This window comes from Rousettus aegyptiacus, unplaced genomic scaffold, assembly GCF_014176215.1.
Source record: "Rousettus aegyptiacus isolate mRouAeg1 unplaced genomic scaffold, mRouAeg1.p scaffold_m13_p_1, whole genome shotgun sequence".
In the NCBI taxonomy this organism is placed as follows: domain Eukaryota; kingdom Metazoa; phylum Chordata; class Mammalia; order Chiroptera; family Pteropodidae; genus Rousettus; species Rousettus aegyptiacus.
Window position 1 is genome coordinate 64330511 of NW_023416284.1, and position 25978 is coordinate 64356488.

The 25978-nt window shown below is 33.0% G+C and overlaps 1 protein-coding gene and 1 pseudogene across 2 annotated transcripts in view; both read left to right on the forward strand.

Annotated features, from left to right (window-relative positions):
- BRDT (bromodomain testis associated) overlaps positions 1–20322 on the forward strand; it is a 48428-nt gene extending 28106 nt beyond the window's left edge. For both annotated transcript variants that reach the window (XM_016134287.2, XM_016134288.2), the window contains exons 15-19: positions 1214–1385; positions 5775–5872; positions 13162–13367; positions 13792–13966; positions 18967–20322. In XM_016134287.2, the coding sequence (XP_015989773.1) occupies positions 1214–1385; positions 5775–5872; positions 13162–13367; positions 13792–13966; positions 18967–19035 (720 nt within the window). In that variant the 3' untranslated portion in view covers positions 19036–20322. The remainder of the gene's footprint in view (positions 1–1213; positions 1386–5774; positions 5873–13161; positions 13368–13791; positions 13967–18966) is intronic.
- Positions 20323–22768: 2446 nt separating this feature from the next.
- On the forward strand, positions 22769–24417 carry LOC107504741 (annotated as a pseudogene).
- Positions 24418–25978: the final 1561 nt, after the last annotated feature.

Genomic DNA, 25978 nt, shown 5'->3' on the forward strand with positions numbered 1-25978 from the left:
ATTAGCTGGCTTGAGAGATATAATAGGGAGGGCTTTGAACATGTAGGTAAAGGATTAATAATATTTAATTTGATAGGCAGTAGTGAACTCAAAGGTTTTTGAGCAGGAAAAAAATACAGATGGTCTGTCTTGCCGTAGGTACTAGCAGAATCAGAAAGTTATATCAAGTCATAAATGAACTTTGGAAGCATTCTCAGTACATGGCATGTAGAATGCTACCTTTATCTATTTGTGGCCAGAATTTTTTCAGTGTCACTCACTGAAAAACAAATGCCCATTTATGATATAAGAGGAATATATTTATAGGATCCCGAATGAATATATGTGTGTGTGTGTGTGTGTGTGTGTGTGTGTGTGTGTTTCAGAAAGTGATTGTTTTGCTGATTTAAACCTCAGCATTTGACTTCAAGCTTTGGGCTTGGGTCTACATTATTTTGGGGATGAATATTCTGATGGCATGACTCTTTCAAGTTATAGGTATTCATACATTTGCCTTATCTCTAACCCCTTTATTAGAAGAAAAAGACTGTCTTATACTATCTACAACTTAAAGCTTAGATGAAGTACCTGGGCTTTGGTACCATAACTTAGCTTGTCACTGAATAGATGTGAGATTTTAGGGAGGTTACTTTCATTATATTTAAGTCCTATAACTGTAAATGAGGATAATAATTATACTGAACTCATAGGATTATTGTGAGAATTAAAGAACTTTAAAGGGCTTACCCTGGTGCCTTGCATATTGTAAACATTAAGTAAGAGTTAGCTATTATAATAGAACTTTTACCTAATAGTTACCTGAGTAATGAATCAGAATTTGTTGATAGTCTTATGGGTCAACCATCGTGTGATTTTTAACCCTCCTGCTCCCAGCTTATATCTATAATTCAGTAAGGAAAAGGAAGCAAAAGTGGATTTGTTTCTTGATTTGGTATAAGTCTGTGTGTACTAGTAACTAAAATTGTAGGCTTTGACTGCTTCTACTTAGAAGCTATGTGATTACCAAGGCATTTAATCTCTCTAAACTTTAATTTTCTCATTTATAATATAGGAATAATTATGCCCTGTAAGTTTGTGTGACTTAAATAAATAATATCATATTCAAAGATAATATTAAATTATATCTTTTCTTCTTGTGTTTCTGTTTTCTTGGTTATATTTCTTGTGTGGTTAAAACTCTGAAAGCTACTTTCATTTAACTTTGTCTTAACAGAGACAGTCTTCTATGCAAGATACACTCTCTTGTTCTGCTACCCTTGTTCATCAGACTACACATTTAAGTCGAACACCACCAAATCACCACCAATTAGCATTTAATTACCAAGAATTAGAACATTTACACAGTGTGAAAAACATTTCACCTTCACAAATCCTGCCTCCCTCAGGTAAGAAATCAACAAATAAATGACCACAATTGAGAAACTGACTTCTAAGTCTGTATATGAAAATGCTAAGGTCATCTCAATTGTTATGTATCTGAGATACTGAAAATCATAACTAGTAAATTCCAGGTGAGAAATAATCACTGAAGCACATTGTTAGATTATCCGCTTTATACCCAAAAGTACTCTTTTCATGTGAATGAAAAATTATTTCTACAGTTCACATGCATTTTACTTTCATATACATTATATACATTGGCATGTGGGCCATATATTGAAATCTATCCCTGCAAGAACCCATACTATCAAGTTCTGAGCATACTTGGGAAATGTTCAGTTTTCCATGATGCCCATGTTTATATATGGGTTGGAAAGATGGAATAAGGACAAGATATTTAGAGATTCCATAGATAGAAAAATGAAATTATATACATTAGAAATAGTTTACAGTTAAGGAAACTTGGGCTAGAAATATACCCATTCCTCAATTTACACGGATCATCTGTTCCATGCATCTTTTTTTTACACTGAAGAAAACCGTGTAAAAGAGTCCACTAGTACGGAAAAAACAAAAAACAAAAAAACTAAAGAATAGGGAGGATGATAAAAAATAGAAGTCTATGAAGAGGAGTTTTTAAAAGAAAATTATTGAGAGTATCATATACCACAAAACATTAAAGTAGATGAAGAATGAAGAGAGAGAATTAAAATTGGCAATGTGAGATTTTTTGCTTTTGCAAAAAGCTTTTTTAGTGGCCATTGTAATTGTGGCAGAAGCCAGGTTGTTGTAAACTGAGAAGTAATGGAATCTGAATATAAACCAATCTTTCAAGAAAGTTTGTTGGTGAAAAAGATAAGATGGGAATATGACTGTGGCTTTAACACTAAGATTGTGTGTGTGGTGGCGGGGGAGGGGGGGAGGATGTAAAACTGGGAGAACTTGTTTTGTTTTGAGTTTTTGAATTGGAGAGATTTGAACATATTCGAAGGTTGATAGGAAAGAACAAGGGTAGAGAAAAGTTTGTTTTCATTAGAGCGAGTTCATAAAAGAATGGTAGGGATAGCCATGAAGAACAAAGACAATGGAAAAAATGGAAAAAAATGTAGTCAAAATGGTGTTCTGTTTAAGAAAACAGCTTATCTATGAAAAGTCAGGCTTTAAATATATGTCTTCAGTCGTGATCAGTTTATTGTATTTCTTCCATTTCTGTTTATATTAGTATGAGTAAAATAATGTGTAAAGGGAAAGTTTAGAGTGGCTGGCTTCTCTAATGCATTACCAAGTTTTTCAGAAGCAAAGTAGTTTGCATTTGCCAACTGTAGGTGGCACTATGCCCAAGGGAAACTGTAAATGTGTATAAGCTATAACATGTATATAGAATTTTACTTTCCTGGAGTTTAATCTTGATGAAAATAAATTTATTTTGGTTAAAAGTTTAAACAATAAAAATAAAAAAATTGTTTACTGAAGTCTTCTTACTGAAAAAAAACAATAAAATATTAAAGTAAAAGATTTTAAAAATTGAATTTTAAGTGTTACCAGTTTTCTTCAAAAACTCTGTCATTATCTCTACATAAACTGAAAGATGTCTCATTTTTTTCCTTAAAATAAGTTGAAGTTTTTAGCCACAAAAGATTACTACCTTATCCTTGTAACTTACCCTTTAACCAGCTCATAACAAAATCTTCACTTGATTGTATTAAGAATTTTGTTTAAAACAAATACTTATGCCGTCATATAAATGTGAATTACCATGGCAAGTGAAAAGGTAAATCAAGAAGTTTATGATATAGTAGGAGAAATAAATGACTGGAATATAAACAAATTAATATGCCCTAAAAGAAGCAAAAATAAAATTCAAGGAGGTGAGAAAGGCAGTTACCTGATCTCTTCAGCAGATGTGTATTTTACAGAGTAAGTAGCATTCAAATTGGATGCCGTATAGAAAAATAAGACTTATCTGTGTATATCCAGGATTGGAAAGCATTTTGTATGGTGGAAACAACATGAATGAAGGTATTTAGACAACCAATAATTCAATGTGATTAAAGCTTTGGTCGAATAAACAGGAATACAAGGAAATAAATTTAGAAAAGTAGACCACGTACAGGTCATAAAGAACCTTGATAGCTAGAGACTTTGGACATAATGGTAATGATATAGTTGATAGGGAGCCAATAAAATTTTTTTGAACAAACAGCGTGCTTCACGGTAATTAATCTGCCAATATTATGTAGGTCAGTTGGATGAATGGGGCACAGAGACCAGAGAAGGTGAAAACCAACTGGGCTGGTGCAGTAGTCAGAAGAAAAACTGAAATAAAAGGATGGAAGGAAAGAAAAGGGGAAGTTGAAAGAATTATAAGAGTAGAATGAGCAGTCCTGCAAAAGATGAATATGTTAAGTTTCAATAACAAAGGAATATAGCTATGGTGGCTCAGAGGATACTAACTGGGTACTGGTCCAGGTTGATAGACCTGGAACACAGATATCTGAGGAAAGATGAGTTTTATAGTGTTTTGAGGTACCAGAGAGTCATTCACGTGAACTTTTTCAGAGAGTTGGACTCTTGACATACTTCTATGTTCCTGTGACACTGTTCTGTTGACCATTCCATTCCTGAATGTTCCTTACAGATGCTTCTATTTACCTACTTTTAAATGTTGATAATACTCTAAGCCACATCATTAAGCATTAAATCTTTTTACTTTACTCCAGGGCTTTCCAGCCATGTTCCAAAGCATAGGTTTACTAAGCCAGTGATTCTCTTAGCTCTCATAGCAATAGGCTTGGAGGCAACTTCCTTTTTACTCAGGTGTGCCATACATTAATTATTTTTTACTTATTATGACATGTAAAAGGTTGGAAAGCAGTGATATATATATTATTCCTGAGTGATCTCCTTGGTGTCTATGACTTCTAGTCTCATTTTTACAACTCGAGCGTCTAACCTTAGGCATGTTAATACAACTCTACTAAACATCTATTCTTAAACATCACATAGGCATGTCAAACACAGCATGTCAAAACTGAATTTGTACTTTTTAATTCCCACATTTAAATTTTTCCTCTTTAATTCTTGATAATAGCACTGCCAACACTTACCAACTTAGAGTCAGCAAACTTAAGTATTTTGTGTTTACTTTTCTTGACATACACACACTTTCTACTTCTTTAAATAATATCTGGCCGCAAGCAGAGAAGGGATGTAGTTCTGTACTTATAGCTTTTCTCCCTATTTTTCCATTCCTTGTTGAACTGAGAAAACATAGGTTCATTGGGCCATGTAGAAACATACAAATTTAAACTCTGTTCTTTCATTCATACATCCTTTGGCAGTATTTTGTCTCACCCTCCTATGTTCATTTCTATCCCTAATGTTCCTCTCTTTTTCAAGCCTCAACTTCAGCTAGTGTGATTTACCCAAAGAATCAGTCAAGGGATTGATGGGTGGTAGAATTTTAAATGTGAGTTCCTACAGTATGTAAGTAGCCAGGATTTTATGAGCTTGAGTCAATTAACAAAGATAGTAATTCGGTTTTCATTTGTCCCCGCTGTCCTTTGCTGCTAGTTAGGACTTATAGATAAGAACTAGAGGGAATTGAAACAAATAACCAATTAAATTTCCTGCATCAGGATGCTCTTGGTCAGAAATAACAGAAAACACAGCTTGAATTGGCCTATACAATAAGGAATTTTGTTAGCGTACATAACCAATAGTCCCAAGGAAGGTCAGTTGTTTTAGGCACAGTTTAACCAATGCTCAAGCTCTTTCTGTACTTAATTTTCACCCATAATAAATGAAATATTTGCAGGAAAACTTAATAATTAACAGAATTGAATAGTTTGTTCTCTTCACCTCAAGAGTCAAACCTACCTTTTGCATTTCTTACTCCTGTCCCTTCACTAACTATTATAGGTATCTGGTGTTTTACTTCTTTCATCCTTTGTATTTTCTTTGTTTTCAATTTGGTCACCAGTGTGGATCTTTCCCTGGAGGTCCTACATTGCTTAGGCCTTCTCCTTCCCAAATGACTCACTGGCATGAGTGTAGGATTACCATGATTGGCTTGCCCTAACGAAGACTGATCTTTGGAGCTGAGGTCAGTGTACACACTGGAGGACTGCTGTACCATGGGGACAGATAAAGTAGATTTTGGTAGGTGAGCCACAATGTCACCTATACTTTGCTGACATCCCACCACCACTACCCAAAAAAATAAAAGAGAGCAGATAAAAGAAAAATAGAGGAGATAAATTTCAATTAAGAAGCATCAAAAAATTAGTCATTTTATTTTCATAGTTTCTGACCTATAGAGAGGAAAAAGTCAAATTCTGAACAAGCAAGGTGAAATATCTTGATTATACTATTATAAAAATGTGTGCATTTAGGTGATTCTGAACAACGCTTGAATGGCCTAACTGTGATGTATCAGTCTGGTGATGACAAAGTGGTGTTAGAACCTGAAAGTCAAGTTCCTGTGCAGAAGGTAAGAGTAATGTTATTTTTTCTCACAAATCTTGAAGGGATTTAAAGTCAAATGTGGAAGTGGCACAATAGGTATTTTAAGCCCTAACTTGAATGAAATTTTGGATCTCTAAACCTAATTTTTGCTTTTTTTTTTTTTTTTTAAAGCAACACCCTTTTCCTATCTTCTACCATCAGTTCCCATGATTGTATTTAATTGTAAATTCTATAATGCTGGTATTTGCCAGCTATCCTGATTTTAAAGCATGTTATAAAACTATCTTTTAGATCCTATTGTTGGGGATTTCCCAATGAAATCTTTTGTGCACTTAATCTCAGACCACACACTGATCATTCTTTCAACAAGGATACATGTTTGGGGTATTTAGATACATCAGGTACTATTCAAGGCATTTGAGTATAATTCTCAGAAACTGACTATGAAGATCTTTACATATTCCCTCTTTTTCCTCCCCTCCCTCCCTGTCTTCCACCTTTATTCCCTTCCTTTCTTTTATCTTTGTAGGTACTTCAGAGAACAAATCTTATTGTTTGGGGACATTTAGGAATATCTAATATTTCACCATGAGGAACATTCACTTTGGCCCTTGTGTTTCTTAGTACTTTTTATTTTCTTAGATAATCCTCTGCTAATAATCATTATCATCAAAGATTAATGGTTTGAGTGTTTTGTTATTGGTAAGAACCATTTAAAAAGTGCCTTTTCTAATAGCCAGCATTAATGTATTCTTTTTTTTTTGTTTTAACAGAAGTGTCATCCATCCTCATTAAGATAACAAGAAATGCTGCAGTCTAAATTTAATATTAATTTAAAATTAATATTAAATATGTGCTATAATCTTTGTTTCTAATTTACCAAAACTGTAATTTTGACTGACCCAAAACAAAGTGTGAAAACAATAAGAAATTTTCTAGAAGGACAAAGAGATTACAGCAAAAATTGGCAGCTAAATATCAAGTATATAGCAAGTATATACCAGTATATAATGTCAAGTATATGCCAGTGAAGTTTGTACTATAGGTAAAAGTGACATAAATCTACTCTGTTTATTCCCAATGTCTATCATGTAATAAAAACTAAAATATATTGAAATGAAAGTCGAAGGACAAATGGGATTGTGTGGCTTGTTCTCTTCATAACAAACTGTTTCCATTCTTGATATTATTTCTTGCCTTTGCTTCCTCACCATCGGCAGTACATTCACTTTTTGAAAAGAGAGGCTCCAGAATTTTGGTGCTAGAAGAGATCTTTGAGAATTAATCTTTATAAATAAGCTGGCCCAGATGGTTCAAGCATGTTGCCCAAATAAGAGCTAGGATTAAAACAAAACATTTCAATTCTCAACCTCTTATCTTTTTACTCAGAAGTCCTAGCTTTGCTGTTCTTCTCACTTATTTCTGCCTCAAGAAAAGGTATACTTTTTTGCCAAGACCAATTCATCTATCTCTGTTCTCAGTTTTCTTTCATTCAGCATTTACTGTGGAGCTTGCCTATTATCTCTATAATTGTTCCTTTTGTCTTATTTTTCCACTACATGTTTACACCTTAAACCAGGGTTTCTTAACTGTAGCACTATTGACATTTTGGGTTGGATAAGTATTTGTTGGGGGTAGGCCTGTGCCTTGTAGGATGCTTAACAGGGACCTAAACCTCTACCCATGAGATGCTAGTAACACCCTTTTCCCTGCTCGCATATGACAACCAAAAATGGCTATTGACATTGCCATATGTCTTCCCTGGGCAGAGGAGAGTAACACACAGTTGAGAACCAACACCTTAATTTTACCTAGCTTCTAGCTGCTCTCCTATCCTTGTAATTTGCCCTATCAGAGGAACTAATGGCCTAAAATTGCTGCCTCCCTCCCAAAGTCATTATAGGGCGATAACCAGGGACTTCTGCTATATCTCCCCAATTGAACATCCACTATGGTGATCTCAGTTATAGTCTCAAATTTATATCTCTAAACCTTACCTCCTGTAAGTTTTTATTATTTTTGACTCTCAGTCCCCTGCAGCCAGAGTTGCTAAATTCTTTGGGTTTTACTTTAAAGATGTCTCCTTTTTTACTCCTTCCTTGTAAACCAGGCCTTATTGCCTTCAATCTGAGCTCTTAACATTTATAGCTATTCCAACTAACTTGAAACCTTCTTCATTCTAATCCATTCCACTTTTAACATTCTCACATTGTTCCTCTTCATGTATTGCTCTTATCGTATTACTCATCTATGTGAAACCTTCAGTAGTTTCCAACTTTGACACCAAAATGAAGATTAAACACAGTTACATTATGACTCCAACCTAGCTCTTTAGTCTTAGCTATATGCCTTGTAATTCATTGAAATGGAACTTGTTTCTTGCCAGCCACATCTAGTAATACATTCAATCATGTTCTTTCTTTAGTGAGGAATGCTTTTCATCCTCATCTCTGCCTGTCAAAGTCATTTTATTCCCCTCTGGGATACCTGAAAATCTTCCCTGTATTCCAAACCTACATATGAACTTTCCTCTTTTAGGGTTTGCCAAAATTTCATTCCAAATAAACAAATTTCAAGCACAAAGCCAAAGACCAGGGTTTCATCCTCCCTTTATTTCCTATTAAATATACTATCAAGTAATATCTGTTCTGTTTCAAAGCTCTTATCTGAAGATGAGATTTTTTAACGGACTTGAGTAGTCAAATGAACTCTGGAATGTCTGTTTAGCCCATTCCATGGCTAGGAACAAAAACAGGTTATTTTTGACAACATATAGAAATGATTTCATAAGCAAAATTACATGACTACTGATGAAGGTCTTTGTATGTATAACAGGGGGGAGGGAGGGATGTTTTGACTCCATTTATTATTTCAGGCTAGAAATTAAAGCCCTGTGGATATATCTAGTAAATTTTCTTTTGCCTTATCTGGGACCCTGGACAAGTTTCTCTCTAATATTTCATGGAAATATATGAAAAGGGTGATCAAGTATAATTATTAAGGAGACAATAATCAAAAAAAATTTTCAACAGGTGTATAGGTACTGCATAATCTTACTACAGTTAGGTTAAGTTTTTTTATTTTTGAGATAAAACTGACATACAATATTATATTAGTTTCAGGTGTACAACATAATGACTCGATATTTGTATATATTGTGAATGATCACCATGATAGTTAACAGCCATCTCCACACATAGCTACAAACTTTTTTCTTGATGAGAACTTTTAAGATTTCATCTCTGGCCAACTTGTAAATATAGAATGCAGTATTATTAATTATAGTTACCACACTGAACTTATTTGTTGCCCCAGGACTTATTTGTTTTATAACTAGAAGTTTGTATCGTTCGACCTCCTTCACCTATTTCACCTACTCCTCAAACCCCTCTGTAAACCACTAGATCCGTGAATTTGGTTTTTTGGGTTTCTTTTGACTTTTTCGTTTATTTGTTTTTTTAGATTCAACATATAAGTGAGATCACATGATGTTTGTCTTGCTCTGTCTGACTTATTTCACTTAGCATAATGCCCTCAAGGTTCATCCATGTTGTCACAAATGGCAATATTTCCTTTTTAATGGTTACATAGTATTCCATTGTGTATATATACTACATTTTCTTTATCCATTCATCGATCAATAGATGCTTAGGTTGTTTCCCAATTTTGAGTATTGTGAATAATGTTGCAATGAATATGGGAGTGCAGGTACCTCTTCAAGATCCTGATTTTATTTCCTTTGTCTATATACCTAGAAGTGGGAATGCTATATCATATGGTAGTTCTATTTTTAAGTTTTTTGAGGATTCTAGAAACCGTTTAATACTGATTTGCATTTCTCTAATGATTAGTGATGTTGAGCACCTTTTCATGTACCTGTTGGCCATCTATCTATATGTCTTCTTTGGAAAAAAGTCTATTCAAATCCTCTGCCCATTCATTTTTCAGATTGATTTTTTTCTTTTTTTGCTATTGAGTTGTATGAGTTATTTGTATTTTTGATATTAACCCCTTATCAGACATGCTTTTCCCATTGAGTACGTTGCCTTTACATTTTGTTGATGATTTCCTTTGATGTAGTCCCACTTATTTATTTTTGTTTTTGTTACCTTTGTTTTTGGTGTCGAATCCAAAAAATTACCACCAAGATCAACATCAAGGGGCTTACCACTTATATTTTCTTCTAGGAGTTTTATTGTTTCAAGTCTTTCATTCAAGTTTTTAATCCAGTTTGAGTTAATTTTTATGTGGTGTAAGACAGTGATCCAGATTCATTTCTTTGCATGTGTCTGTCCAGTTTTCCCAATTTTATTTTGATTACTATAGCTTTATAATAAAGTTTGAAATCAGGGTGTAGATGCCTCCAGCTTTGTTCTTAAGATTGTTTTTCCTATTCATGGTCTTTTGTGATTCCATTACAAATTTTAGGGTTGTCCTATTTCTTTTATACCATTTAATTTTTTATAGAGATTGCATTGAATCTATATAGTGCTTTGGATAGTATGGAGATTTTAACGATATTAATTCTTCTAATCCATGAATGTGGAATACCTTTTCATTTATTTGTATTCTTCCCCTTCTTTCATCGGTGTTATAATTTTCAGTGTACAGATCTTTCACCTCCTTGGTTAAGTTTATTCCTAGATATTTTATTCTTTTGGGTAGAATTGTAAATGAGTTATTTTTTAATTTTTCTTTCTGAGAATTTGTTATTAGTATATATAAATGAAATGGGTTTTCGTATATTGATTTTATATCCTATAACACCACTGAATTTATTTCTAACAACTTTTTGGTAGTCTTTAAGGTTTTCTACATACAATTGACCCTTGAACAACATGGGTTTGAATTGAGCAGGTGCACTTACACATGGATTTTTTACAATCGATCTATGCTATTCTATATATCTGTACCATTCAAGCCCTGTTGTTTAAGGGTCAACTTCCAATACTATGTTGAATAGAAATGGCAAGAGTGAGTATCCTTGTCTTGTTCTTGATCTTAAAGGAAAAGACTTTCAGCTTTTCACTTTTGAGTATGATGTTAGCTGTGAGTTTGTCATTTATGGCCTTCCTCATGTCCAGATACATTCTCTCTATACCCACTTTGTTGAGATTTTTAATCATATTTCTGGCTATTGAATTTGGTCAAATGCTTTTTCTGCATGTATTGAGATGATATGATTTTTATCCTTTATTTTGTTAATGTGGTATATAACATAGACTAATTCGTGGATGTTAAACCATTCTTGCAACATCACTGGGATAAAGCCAACTTGATCATAGTGTATAATGTAATGTTTTTAATGTATTGTTGAATTTGACTTGCTAATATTTTGTTGAGTATTTTTGCAGCTATGTTCATCAGGCATATTGACCTATAATTTTCTCTTCTTGTGGTGTCTCTATCTTGTTTTGGTATCAGGGTAATAGCTGGCTTCATAAAATGAGTTTGGAAATATTTTGTCCTCTTCTATTTTTTGGAAAAGTTTGAGAAGGATTGGTATTAACTCTTTTTTAAATGTTTAGTAGAATTCACCAGTGAAGCCACCTGGTCCTGGACTTCTGTTTGTTGGGAGGGTTTTGATTACTGACTCAGTGTCTTCACTAGTGATCAGTCTGTACAGATTTTCTATTTCTTCATGTGTCAGTCTTGGTAAGGTGTACATTTCTAGGAATTATCCATTTCTTCTAGGGTGTCCAGCTTTTTGGTGTATAATTGTTCATAGTAGTCTCTTCTGAGTCTTTGTATTTCTGTAGTATCAGTCAAAACATCTCTTTCATTTCTGTTTTTGAGTTCTGTCCTTTTTTCTGGAGTCTAGCTAAAGGTTTGTCTATTTTACTTATCTTTTCAAAAAACCAGCTTCAATTTATTGATTTTTTTCTATTGTCCTTTTAGTCTTGATTTCATTTATTTCTACTCTATCTGTTATTTCTTCCTTCTAACTTTGGGCTTCATTTGTTTTTCTTTTTCTAGTTCCTTGAGGTGCATGGTTGAGTTGTTTATGTGAGATTTTTCTAGTTTATTGATGTGTAGGCATTTATCACTGTGAACATCCATCTTAAAGTTGCTTTTGCCACATCTCATACATTTCGATATATTGTCTTTCCATTTCATTTGTCCCAAAGGTACTTTATTTCTCTTTTTTCTTCTTTGGCCCATTAGCTGTCTAGTAGCATGTTGTTTAACCTCCACATATTTGTGAATTTTCCAATTTTCTCTTAATTTATTTCTATTTTCATACCATGGCAGTCAGGAAAGATACTTGATATAATTTCAATCTTAGATTTATTATAACTTCTCTTTTGGTGTAATGTATGATCTGTCCTGGAGAATGTGGCACTCAAAAAAGGGCCATCAAGTCTTAATGCCCAATGTCGAACACAGTAACCACTAACCACATATCGTTATTGAGCCTTGCAATATGGGTAGAGCACCTGAGGAACTAAGTTTCAAAACTTGTTTTTAATTAATTTAAATTTAAAAATTGATACCCAGTTATTGGGAAACTTTATGTTTGAAACAGCTTGATCATGCGCAGCTATTTTTTTCAAATTTTATGAAATCTGATTACAAATCAATTTAGTATTTCAATCCAGATGTCTTATTAAGGTAAATGAACACCAATTTTGAAAATTTATTATGAAAAAATATAAAATTATTTTCACTCTTTTATATTGATTACCTGTTAATATCGTTTTGGGTATTTTGGGTTAAAATAAAATATCAACATTTTAATTCTAAAAAAACTTTTTAATGTAGTACTGGAAGATTTTAAACTACATCTATTTCTACTGGACACCACTGATCTAGACTGTGGTATATCTTATTTAAGAAGAGTTGTCACAATCGCTTAATTTACTCTTCATACCAAAGAAAGGAAAAATAACTATCTCAGAGGGTTCTCAGCATATACTGTGCCATTCTTATGGCACCATCTTACTTTGCCTCTTACAATAATTTGTATATTTGCTTTATTTTGCCTATAGAATCATAAATATCTTCATTACAATGCCCAGTTTATTTTTATATTCTTTGCAGATGTCATACCCTTAATATCTGTTTTACATTAAATTGAAGTAATTGTCAAGCTTACGTTATTTTAATTTGGTCTTAGATAATTAAATTTAGCTTAATCTGTTTTTTATATTTTTATATTTTTTCTGACTTTAGTAACCTTTAACTTTATAAGTTTAGTAAAATCACATGAAGTTTTTGGAGTTTTAATTTGATCTATTACTATAGCAAAAATTGTGTTTTTTTCCAAATTTAGTTAACATTTTTGATATAGACTGAATTACATATTTGTTTTAGGATATAAAGATCAAGAATGCAGACTCTTGGAAAAGTTTAGGCAAACCAGTCAAAACTGCAGGTGTAATGAAATCCTCAGATGAGCTCTTCAACCAATTTAGAAAAGCAGCAATAGAAAAGGAAGTTAAAGCTCGAACACAGGAACTAATACGGAAACATCTGGAACAGAATACAAAGGAGCCAAAAGTATTTCAAGAAAATCAGAGGTCTATAATTTACTGGATTAAAGGGGGCCTTTGGGAGATCTAGACATATATTTAAAATATGCTAAATTTCTAAATTGATAGTTTGCTTTGAAGAGGACAGAAATAATCAAGCTATTGATTAGGCTATTAAAGATACTAATATCATTAAATTATAAAGATATCAAGGTTTTCTAGAAATGTCTTTATATTGTTTCCATATATATAAGAAGGTAATGGTGTACATCGGTCAAAGTTTTCCAAAACCTTCTCTTTAGTATAGATTTCCCTGTGTAAAATTCGACATAAAAAATACAGTTTATAAATAATGTTATAACATATGAAAAGGGGTATATAGAACACTGCTTTATAGATGTCACTTAATGACATCTTTGTAATAACTTTTAAGGAATTTGAAATTTATTTTGAGCTCTATTGTTTCTTGCAGGGACTCTGGCTTCACTCTAGAATCTTTCTCAAATAAGATGGAAAACAAGTGCCTTGGAGAGGAGCAGAAAGAACATCAACAGTCATTGGAAGCTCAAGACAAGTGTAAACTCTGGCTTCTCAAAGACCGTAATTTAGCAAGAGAGAAAGAGCAAGAGCGGAGGAGGAGAGAAGCAGTAAGTTAATTTTAGTTTATTCAATCTAACAAGGAAAGGTTTAACAGAGCAGTGTCTTCCCATGTTCAAAGATTATTTGAGGTAGTTTTTCAGTGACAGTGGAATTACCTCTTTAGTGAGGATCAGGTTCTAAAATCAGGGCCTAAAATAAAATTTTCATAGTCAAAAGGCCTCTCTGTGCCTCACTTTTATTATCTACAAAGTGGGAATAATAATGCCTATTGCGAAGATGAAATGAATTTATATGTATTAAGCGCATAGGAAAATGCCTAGCACAGAAGTAAAATCATTTATCACTTACTGTTATTGCTCTTGAAAAATTTATAAACCAACTATGAATCGTGGTTAAAAGATATGCCGTCTATCCCAGGTTAGTATTTCTTTAGCTGAACACTAGCTGAAGAAGTTGACTTGAACGCATTATGTCAAATATATTTTAATAAGACCGGAAAGAAAAATAAATTGACTTGTATTTAGGAGTCTTAATATACAAAAAATGTTTTAAAAACTAGAATTGTTTCCTTCTTTTATCCATGGATTATTTTTAGAAGTGTGTTATTTAACTAAATAGTTTCCAATAATTTGAGTATTTTCTGACTAGTGATTTCTAATTGAATTCTGTTGTGTCAGACAACATACAATGTCTGTCTTGAATTTTTGAAAATTCATTGAGATGTGTTTTAATGACCCATATAATGGTCTGCCTTGGTAAATATTCTGTGTACACTTGAGAAGAATGTATATTCTGCTGCTGATGAGTAGCGTATTAAACAGGCCAAGTTGGTTGATAGTGATGTTCAAGTCTACTATATTCTTGCTGATTTTCTGCCTGTATGTTCTTTCAAATATTGAGAGAGGGGTATTGGCATCTATGATTATATAATTAAACCTGTTTTTTTATCCATGAAATTCTATCAATTTTATGTTACATATTTTGAAGCTCTGTTATTAGGTGTCTAAACATTTAGGATTGTTATGTCCTCTTGATTAATTGATCCTTTTTCATTCTAAAATGATCTTCTTTATTCCTGGTAATATTATTTACTTTGAAATATAACCACTTCACCTTTTATCACTAGTGTTGGCATAGCATAAAATTTTTTCCCATCCTTTTACTTTTAACCCATGTTTTTATACTTAAAGTGAGTTTTTGCAGGCAAGATGTAGTGAGGTCTTGCTTTTTTAAAAGAAAAACAAATCTGCCTTTTATAAAAGTGTTTACACAATTAAATTAAAAATGATTATTAAAATCTTAAGTTTGAATCCTTCATCTTGACATTTTTTTTCTCATCTGTTCTTGTTATCTATTTTCTGCGTTCTTTTAGATTATTTTTTATGATTCCATTTTATTTCCTTCATTGGTTTATTATTAGTAACTGTTTCGTTATTTTAATGGTTGCTTTAGGTTTATAGTATATACTTTAGCTTATTGCAGTCTTCCTTTGAGTTATGTTATTCCACTTCATGTTTAGTAAATGGCTTCCCAAAGGTGTACTTCTGTTTCTGATTCCCAGACTTTATTGCTATTATTTAAGCAGTCAAATTATCTCTAAAAATTTTAATGATAAGAAACTTACCCATATAGTTACCATTTCCAGTGCTCTTCATTCATTTATTTAGATACAGATTTCCAAATGGTATAATTTTCCTTTTCTCTTAAAAACTTTCTTTTAACATTTCTTGTAGTATGAGTCAGCTGATGATTAATTCTTTCAGCTTTTGTATATCTGAGAATATCATTATTTGGCCTTTTTTTAATTAAAAGACTTTACTTTTTTTTAAGTTTTATATTCAGAGCAAAATTGAATTGAAAATAAAAAGAGTTCCCACATATTCCTCTTCTCCCCTCCATCAACATACAACCTCCTCCACCATCAGCATCCCACATTACTTACGAAATCTGTGAACTAACATTGACACATCATTGTCAACCATAGTTTATGAGGCAAAGTCCATAATTTACATTAGGGTCCATTCTTTGTGTTATACTTTTTATGGGTTTTGACAAATGTCTAATGATATAATGGCATACATCAATCATTATAGCACCATCAGAATAATTTCCCTTTCCTAAAAGTCCCTTATGCTTCTTCACTTGCTCTCCTGAACCCCTGCTTTCTCCATAGTTTCGCCTTTCCAGAATGTCCTATAATTGGAATCATATAATATATAGCCTTTTCAGATAGGCTTCTTTCACTTAGTAATCTGCATTTAAGGTTCCTCTGTGTCTTTTTCTTGCTTGATAGTTCAGTTCCTTTTTGTAATAAGAATCCACTGTATGGATGTACTCCAGCCTATCCATTCACTTATTAATAGCTGTCTTGATTGCTTCCAAGATGTTATAAAATTGGTTGCTTAAAGCAAGTATAATAAAGTTGCTTTGAACATTGGTGTGCAGTGTTTTGTGTGACGTGTTTTCAACTTACCTTCATTTTATAAAATATGTTTTTGCTGGATGTAAGATTCTAGATTGTTAGTAATTTTTCAATGCTTTAAAGATGTCCCTTCACTGTGTTTCTTGCTTTGTATCCCATGAGAAATTTGATGTCTTTGTTTCTCTGTATAAAATATGCCTTTCCTTTGGCCACTTTTAACAGTTTTATTTATCATTGGTTTCAGCAATTGTTTTCTTCATGTTTCTTGTCCTTTGTTAATCATACTGGAGATGTATGTTTATAGTTTCCATCAAACTTGGAAAAATTGGAGGGATTATTTCTTTTTTTTGTTTGTTTTTTCTTTTGTTCCTTTCATTGACTCCAGTTACTTGTGTATTAGGCCACTTGAAGTTGTCCCACAGCTCAGTGATGCTCTTTTAATTTTTAAATTCTTTTTTCCCTCTGCCATTCATTTTGGATAAATTCATTAATCTTTTCTTCAGTGTCTGCTATATTTTTTCTATCCAGAGTATTTTTTCATTTCAGACATTGTAGTTGTCATTTCTTGAGCTTAATTTGGATCTTTTTAATATTTTTTGTTATCTCTATTAAACTTTTGAATAAATGGAATACAGTTATCAAGATTGTTTTAATGGGCTTCTCTGCTAATTCTGACATCTATGTCAGTTTCAGGTTGGTTTCAATTGATTAATTAGTCTCCTCTTTATGAATCATATTTTTCTGCTTTCTTGCTTACCTGGTAATCATTGACACCAGATGCTGTGAATACAACCTTGTTGGGTGCCAGGTATTTTTGTAATTCTGAGAAAGACGTGAATTCCTAGGACATATAAGAACACTACTTTGTGAAGAAAAGCCATTGGCTTTGGCTGTAGTATTGATTATAACACAAATGAATTTCCTAGGAAATAATGTACAAACATTTTGTCAGCTTATTTTATAATACTAAGGTAGAAACAACTTGAAATTAGTGGTGTTGTAACATATGGCAGAGCCTCATAGAACCTTCTACAATGATAGAAATGTTCCTTTCTGCACAGATATAGTAGGAACTAGTCACATATGGCTACAGAGCACTTGAAATGTGGCTAATAAATTTTACTTAATTTTAATTAATTTAAACAGCAAATTTTTACTTTTTCTTTTTTATAATGGTTTCTAGGAGCCTTTTATTAAAGTTTCATTAGCACTTTACTAGAAGTCTTTCTGTAATGACCCAGGAATTTACCTGTTGGTATTCACAAGGGCTTGGATTCAGTCATCCATAAATGATTTCTCAGCAACCTACTTGCCACCTAACAACCTAACTAGGTAATCTGGTATAATTTCTAATATCCTAAGCACTTTACTGAAACTTGACAAACCTGGAACCCACCGAAAGTTGACTAATAATGCCACATCTAGCAGCTCGATAACTACCATTTTGACAGCCTGAACTCTTATGTTATTACTACTTGACAGAACCATACTCTAAAAAGCCGCAATAACTTGAAACCTAGCAAGGCTCCCAAGAGTTTACCTCATGCCAGTTCCTTTGACCAAATTTTTTTAATCTTAAATTTGAATGGTTGAAGTATATATAGGACCACTGAGAAAGGAATATCCAGGTTATGGTATCAGCTGCAGACATTAGTATTTAAATCATGTATCTAAGGTTAATTGGTATAGAGAATAACCAGTTCCATATCAGTAGTTCCACAAGTGCAGATTATAGTCAGGATAGCAGACATTTATATAACTTAGGATCATCCAATAAAATCTAGTACTCATCTGACACCATACATAGTTATTACAATATTATTGACTATGTTCCCTATGCTACACTTTACATCCACATGACTATTTTGTAACTACCAATTTGTACTTCTTAATCCCTTCCCCCTTTCACCCATTCCCCAACCTCTCTCCCATCTGGTGACCATCAAAATGTTTTCTGAGTTTGTTTCTGTTTTATTTGTTTGTTTTGCTGTTTAGATTTCATATAAGTTGAAATCATATATTTGTCTTTCTCTGTTGGACTTATTTCACTTAGCATAATATATTTTAGATTATTTTTAATGGCTTCTTAACATTTAATAAACGTCATTTTGCGGAGTGTTATACATGCAATCTGGTTTGAGGTTCACAAATATCTACATATAAAATAAACTTGGTTAAATAATTTGCCTTCGGTTACACAGTTAGTGGCAGAATCAAGAAAAGCCCATAGCTTTAACATTACATGTTATAGTTCTCTCACACAGGTAAGATATTGGTTTATTAAGAAAATAATTTTATGTGTCTAGCACCATGTTGGTTACAGAGATATATGAAACAATGTACTCCAGTTCATGTTCTTATTAGCACTGTTAACACTGAAAGTTTCCTCTCACTTGGAAAGAAAGGTTAAACCTGTTTGTAGTGTTGTTTTAATTTTTATTTATCATATGAACACTATTTAACAATCAGTATATGCAGAAATAAAATATTATATACAATCTTGTTATGTTAAATAAGTTGCATTCATATTGTATATGATCTGTTCCAAATGTTGCAAAATCATGTTTATATAGATGTAATAAAGGCATACTTTTTAAAGTAATATTTAAATTTTCTTTCCTACAGATGGCTGGTACCATTGATATGACTCTGCAAAGCGACATTATGACAATGTTTGAAAACAACTTTGATTAAAACTGTTTTTAAATTAAACAACTTAAAATGAATAATATAAAAGATTAAAATGCATATGGAAAAATGATTGCATTCAGACACCAAGATACAAATCTTATGCTGTATTTTGACTGCTCTAAAATGATTAAACAATTTTCACTTTACATTTCTTAACAGGTATATGTTCATTTTTTAATGAAATGATTTACAGGAAATTTTTTAATATTGGATCCCTAAAAATTTAATAAGTTCCCAGATGTTATTTGTTTTATAAATAATTGTCTGCTGTGTATTATAGGCCCTGTCGTAGCAATGAAAATCCAAAAGAAATAGTCCCTGCTTGTTTAAAAATGAAGAATATATAAAGAATATACAAAAAAAAGTTCCTGTTGAGTTTTTAATTTTTAAACAAATATTTGTCTGCCTTCAAAAATATTTAGAACCTGTAACAAATAATACTTGGTTTCTTTGAGTGTCAGGTTACATTAGATTTTCTGCTGGTTTTATATCCAAAATTTATATTGAAATTTAGTTTAAAGAAGATATTACTTATGGTTTGAAAGATGTTGAATTTGAGGCAAAGTAACTAACAGTAAGTTATGTAAGTTTCTGTAGGAAATTATACAGCATTTCTTATGTATATGTGATAGCAATGAATGTTTAAATCTTTACTTAATTATAGTAAGTCTTTTTTAAATTTCAATCTATAAAATATTTTTGTTTACTCATTCTCAAGTTGCTATTATATATAAATTGTGGGTATCAGCTTCATGTATTTTAACTTTTTGGACTCTTGAAGTGGAACATGATTCAGGCACTATTCTGATGCTATCTAAAGTAAAAACCCAAAGTATGTATGTATTCTAGAGAGAAAGAAAAAAGTTTCCTTGACTTCATTTATTTTTATAATCAATACAATTTTTTTAAAACATCATTAAACTATCAGCCGTTTAAAAAATATGATTAATAACTAAAATGATGGTGCTACCTTCATGAAACATAGCCAGCCAGAATTAAAGTGATAGTCATACATATTCAATTATATCTATTTTTAACCAAGAAATTTGTATGTATATATTAAACAGTATGCATTATGTTGTTTTTTGTAAAAGATCATAGATAGATGAAGTATCTATATACACACACATTAGATTATAAATATATATAATATATAATCATAGAAAGATACATCTGAAATAGTGGTTACCTCTAGGTGATAGGATTACAAGGATTTTTTTTTCATTTTCTTTATACTTTTCAGTATTTTCTGGTTCTTTTTAATATTGATTATGTAATACTTTTAAGATCCATAAGAAATTTTCCATTTTGAAGAGAAAGAATGATAACAGTAAATATGAATTTACTTTTGTCAAATACACATATTCTATTTATCTTTAATAAAACTGATCACTCAATGGTCTTTGTCTACATCTAAAAAAAGAAAGTCCAGATTTTTAACATAATGGCTTTCTTGGGGTTTTTCCTATAAACATTTGGAGCAGCCCTTAGCTATGATACAGTTATAAGCGTTTAGTTTAACCAACTTGACTTTTTACCTTTGTTCAGTCTGTACTGGGCCTGGCACATTGTAGATGCTCAACAAACTTTTGGTAAGTTGGTTGAAGTCAGGTTAGCAGGCAAAAATATCCGTTTATAGCCGATCCTTCCTATATTATGATCTATTTATTTAAATAAATAATTGACTTACTTTAACTTTTTCCATGTAGTTTATTTTTGATAACTTCGTGCATGAATATTGCATGTACCTTATTTGCTCCAACTAAATCTCATTTCATAAGGACCTCTTCTCTGTCCCCATCTCTCCTCTCCATCTTCTAAGGCTTTTTCTTTGTCTTTTCTGAGATTCATAATCAGTCATCAACAACATTCCCTATATAATCAACCTTTTTGCTTGTTTCTTTCCTCTTTTTGTTCTTTAGTTCTGGAAGTGTGGTACTTGGACCAGCTGCATCACTTCATGTGGGAATGTTTTAGAAATGCAAATTCTCAGACTTACTAATTCAGAAACTTTTGAGTGTGGAGTCCAACCGTCTAGAGTTGAACAAGCCCTCCAAATGATTCTGATACACACTAAAATGTGAGGGCCACTACTCTAACTGAATGCTGGCTTTCTCTCACAGGCTCTCATTTATAATGCTCTTAATATCTAATCAACCTTAGCTACTCCTTTTTCATTACCAATAACTAAAAGTCTTCCTTGGTCTCAATTTCAAGCACTCTTGGTCTCTCACTCCTGCCTCCTCTCCTTTTCTAGCTTACTCCCTTCACTCCAGCAATCATTAGACCTTACCAGGACCTACAATTCATCAAATCCTAATGCCTTTCCACAGCACCTCTTCCTTCATGACCGCAGTGCTCTCCTTATCTGAATGTTATAGCACATTATCATTTATCATCATTCCCTTGCACACATTCTCAACTCCATTGCTCCTTTCTCTGTTGCAGTCTCTTGGCAAAACACAAATCCTTATGAAATCTGATTGCCTGCACTGCACCCATATAATCATGGTTAGAGAAAGAAATGCAGCCACGATAACCAGTCTCACTTGAAATTTGTGAGCATAAACTCAATTAGTCTTAATGCTGCCCAGAAATCTTACACCATTTCAATAGTGCATTCACTCTTCCTAGGCAGTTTCTTCATCTTCATTGTGTTCAGACCTCCAATCAATACCACCTCCCCCATCATCAATCTATGATCTATTTCTTCTTTTTCACTAAGATAACAGACGGTCTGAGAATTTCCACAAGCTTCCACTGCCATATCTAAAAGCATCACTGTTCATATGCTCTGTTCTCTTTTACTATAGATGAATTGTCCATGCTCTCAGTTAAGGCAAATCTCATACTACTTTTCTTACTTCCCCAGGAACATTGCTTCAGCAGTTCTGGTTTCCACCATCAATGATCCCTCCTCTAGGTATTTATCAGTACAAAACTGGTTTTTCTGGAGAATGAAACTTGGTTTTCTTCTTTAAGCTCCTCAAACTTTTGGTCCATTAAAAAAGTTTTCATTATAGGAATTTCAAAAATTATTAAGATAGAATTCACCTTTCAAAGTAAATTCAGTGGTTTTTAGTGTAGTCACTTTATGAAAATTCATGTTTCTTTTTCTTTATAGTTCACATATTCTGGATGTTAACATTTTGTGTTATAAATATTGTCTCTAATTGTCACTGTCAATTAATTTGTACATAATTGTGTAGAAGTCAACAGTTGAGGTCAATTTGTCAGTCTAAAAATCATGTTACTAGTCATGCATACATGGATATTATATTTATGAATTTTATAATTTCTCATTTTTTAATTACTAAGCTTTTACATATGATTTAAAGATAATGTGTAGAGATAATAAGTTTCTCTCCTCCTCACCCCAACTATTGAGAAATTAAAACTTATGTATTTTTCAGTCTTCTTTGTGTTTATCCACATACGGACATGTACAGGCTTTGAGGGGCTTATTTTTACAAAAGCTTGATCATTTATACATGTTATTTGGCAACTGATTTTTCATAATGTATCATGAGCATCTGTCTAGGTCTTTAGGTGGATAGAGACTAGTTCATTCTTTTTTAAAAGGTTGAACAGCATTCCTTACAATAGCTATATCATATTGATTCAGTTTGATTCCAGCCTTTATACCATGAACAATGCTGAATTAAATACCCTGTTTATATAGTCATACATAATCATGCTTCTATTTCTAAAAAGTAAAACTTCTAAAACAGGTCAGAAGTTATAGTCAACGGGAGTATGTAGTTTTAATTTTAATAGATGTTGCCAGATGCTGTTCCAAAACAACATTAGAGCAGGTCATATTCTTTTAAGTTTGAAAGTAACACTTACCCATTATCCTCACTAGCATCAGATATTACTGCCCTCGTATTCTTCGATAATCTGAATGAAGAAATTATAATCAATTCCTTTAATTTGCATTTCCCAGACTACAGTGGGGTTGACCATCTTATATTTGTTAGCCATGTGACTTGTGTAGTCACTAAAATCCTTTAGTCATTATCCTTTTGGTTTGTTTTTCTTATTAATCTGTAGCCTCTTCATTTTTCTTTTAGATGTTGGATTTTTGTTTAGAAGCATTTTTTCACAATCTATTATTTGTCTTTTGAGAATTGTTATCTTTTTTTCATTAAAATTTTAAATTTTATATAGTCATATGCCTGTATTTTCCTTATAGTGTCTGAAAATTGTGGCTTGTTTTGGAATGTATCCCCCATATCAACATGATAAAATATTTGTATACATTTTTGCACTTAAAATCCATATGTAATTAATTTTTATGCTAAAATTTCAGATGGATTAAAGATGTTTTTATGTATGGTATGAGGTAGAGAACCAGGCTGATTTTTTCTAGATGAACTTTCAATTATGCTGCCACAATTTACTTAACTGAACCTCTGAATTACAATAGCTGTCACTCAATAAGAAATTTATAATCACTTTAATTTATAAAAGTTAATGATATTAAACACAGTAGTGTTTTAGACTTAAATTTAGAGACCTATCAATTTTGTTTATAGTATTACAAATGTGTCCTGTATGGTACCTAATATTTGAAGCATTGCAAGTCTCAAAGAGGCAGGGAAGTTCTCTCAGGATCCCCACCCCACAATTAGTTGGGAGCAGAGCAAGAGCAGGCTGGGATGGTAGGGCTTCTTTGACATCAGATGCAGAGTGTTGTTATGCTAATTGTGCATGGACTAATGGTGAGGTCATAAAATTGGGGGAAGATCTTCAAGAGGCTGATAAGGGGCTGCTTCTGCAGCCACCACTGCAGCTTCTCTCCCAGGCTCCTCTGGGTGAGTACTTCCGTTTTGAGAGCCAGGCATCGTGCAGGATATGCCAGGAGCAGCGGCTGCAGGATGAGGTGGTAGCCTTCGACTACCAGTCCAAAATGCTGGCTTTAAAATGTCCCTCTTCCAGTGGAAAGCGCAACCATGCAGACATCTTGCTCATAAACTGATAGTATGTTTCAGAAGTGGGAATAATGACCAAACAGAAACCCCTTCTCACCTAGCTTCACTCAATGTTAGGAAGCTTGCCAGCAAAGCTTTGTCCACTGGACAGAGGAGAAGCTGAGCCAGGTGTATGCAGTCAGTACTGGTATTTCCCTAGAGGGCCAGCAGCTCTTCCAGACCATTCACAAGACCATTAAATACTGTAAATGGCAAGAAAAAAAAAACATCACAGTCATGAAAGAAATTCTTGCACTCCCATATCAAGTAGGAAACTGCAAAGGCAGAGGGGAGTACACTGAGCCATGTATGCAAAACGGTTAAAAAACATTTTAAAGATGTGGAAAGCCAAAAGATACTGCAGCGTTCACAAGCCCAGCAACCACAGAAAGAGGCTGCCCTGTCATCCTGAGTCCATACACATGGAGGACTCTTCCAGCATCCAGCCAAGGAGGTGATGGCAGTGTCTTCAGCAGAGACAGGCTGGAGTAGAAAAGGGATCCTGTATTTCCTGTTAGCTATTGTTAACAAAGGGTCAGTATTTCCACATCTTAGACGTGAACAAACAAAACACAACAAAAAAGAACGAGAGACTAAAAAAATATTTTTAATAAAAGAGGTTGACAAAATTCCAGGCTGGCCATAGGCAGAAGCAAGATCACTACAAATTAAGGTAAAGAAATTAGCTCATGATCAAAGATGAATGATAGAAAAAAGCAAGACACAATGAGTGAGAGTCGACAGAAACAACAACAAATGAAGGTTAATACTTCGTCTCCCTCTTTCAGCACTGCAGGAGAATAGCTTTTTGTAAAATGTTTAAAGAAATAAAATTTTCAAATGGGCAGATTTGGAAAAAAATGAGACGTCTAGAAAGTGTTGAAATAAAATCTCAGTTGGATGGGTTAAAACAGTTAAGTAACAGCTAAAGAGAAAATTGGTGAGCTAGAAAATATATCCAATTAAATATACCAGGATACAGCACAGACAAAAAGGAAAATCAAAAGATCTTTCTTCATATTGCATACACACAGACCAATGAACATAATCTGAAACCTGTAGTAAGCAGTGAAGTGCATACAGCTTTTCCCTTTGCCACCCTGCCCCCACCTCCAAAAAAAAATTTAACCACACAAACTTAGAATCTAATCAAAATGCAAAAATGTTAAGAGCTCTAAAGTAAGGGTTGGCAAACTACAGCCCACAGGTCAAATCCAGTTTGCCTGTTTTTAGTTTATTGGAACAGACATATCTGTTTATTTACGTACTGCCTGTGGCAGCTTTTGTGCTGTAATGGCAGAATTCAGTTGGCATCACAGACGGTGGCCCTGAACGCCTAAGATATTTACTATTTACTATCTGATCTCTTACTGAGAAAGTTTGTCAACTCCAATCTAGAGGATAAATTGAAAAGGTCTAACATATCTAATCAAAGTCCTTGGAACCAAAGAAAAGAATAAGGAGGGTCATTATTAGAGGGGACAATAATTGTGAGTTCTTAAAATTATGTAAATTGAATCTTTTTATCCTAGACATACAACATCATAAGCAGGGTAAATAGATCCATATCTAAGACATTTTTCAGTGGCCTGCACAACATCATAAGCAAAGCAGCCAAAGAAGAGACGTTATCACCAAATAGAAATATGAATGAGTTACCAGCAACAACGACCACCAGAAACAGTAGAATTAAATCTTCAAGATTTTGAGAGAAAAATAACTGTCCCCTTGAAATGTGGAGAAATTTTGGAGGACTGTAATTTTCCAGTATTAAACATGTATGTGCTGGTCTTTATCTTCTCATTGTGTATGTATGTATAGCTTTTCTCTGCAGCACAAATTCTCTTGATACTGCCCCTTAGGACACAACTGGTTACCAGTAATGATATATCTTAATCATTAAGGCCGCTTCTGTGTTTTCATTAACAAAGTCGTACATAATGTTAGCATCTAGTTTTAGTGAACTGTCATAT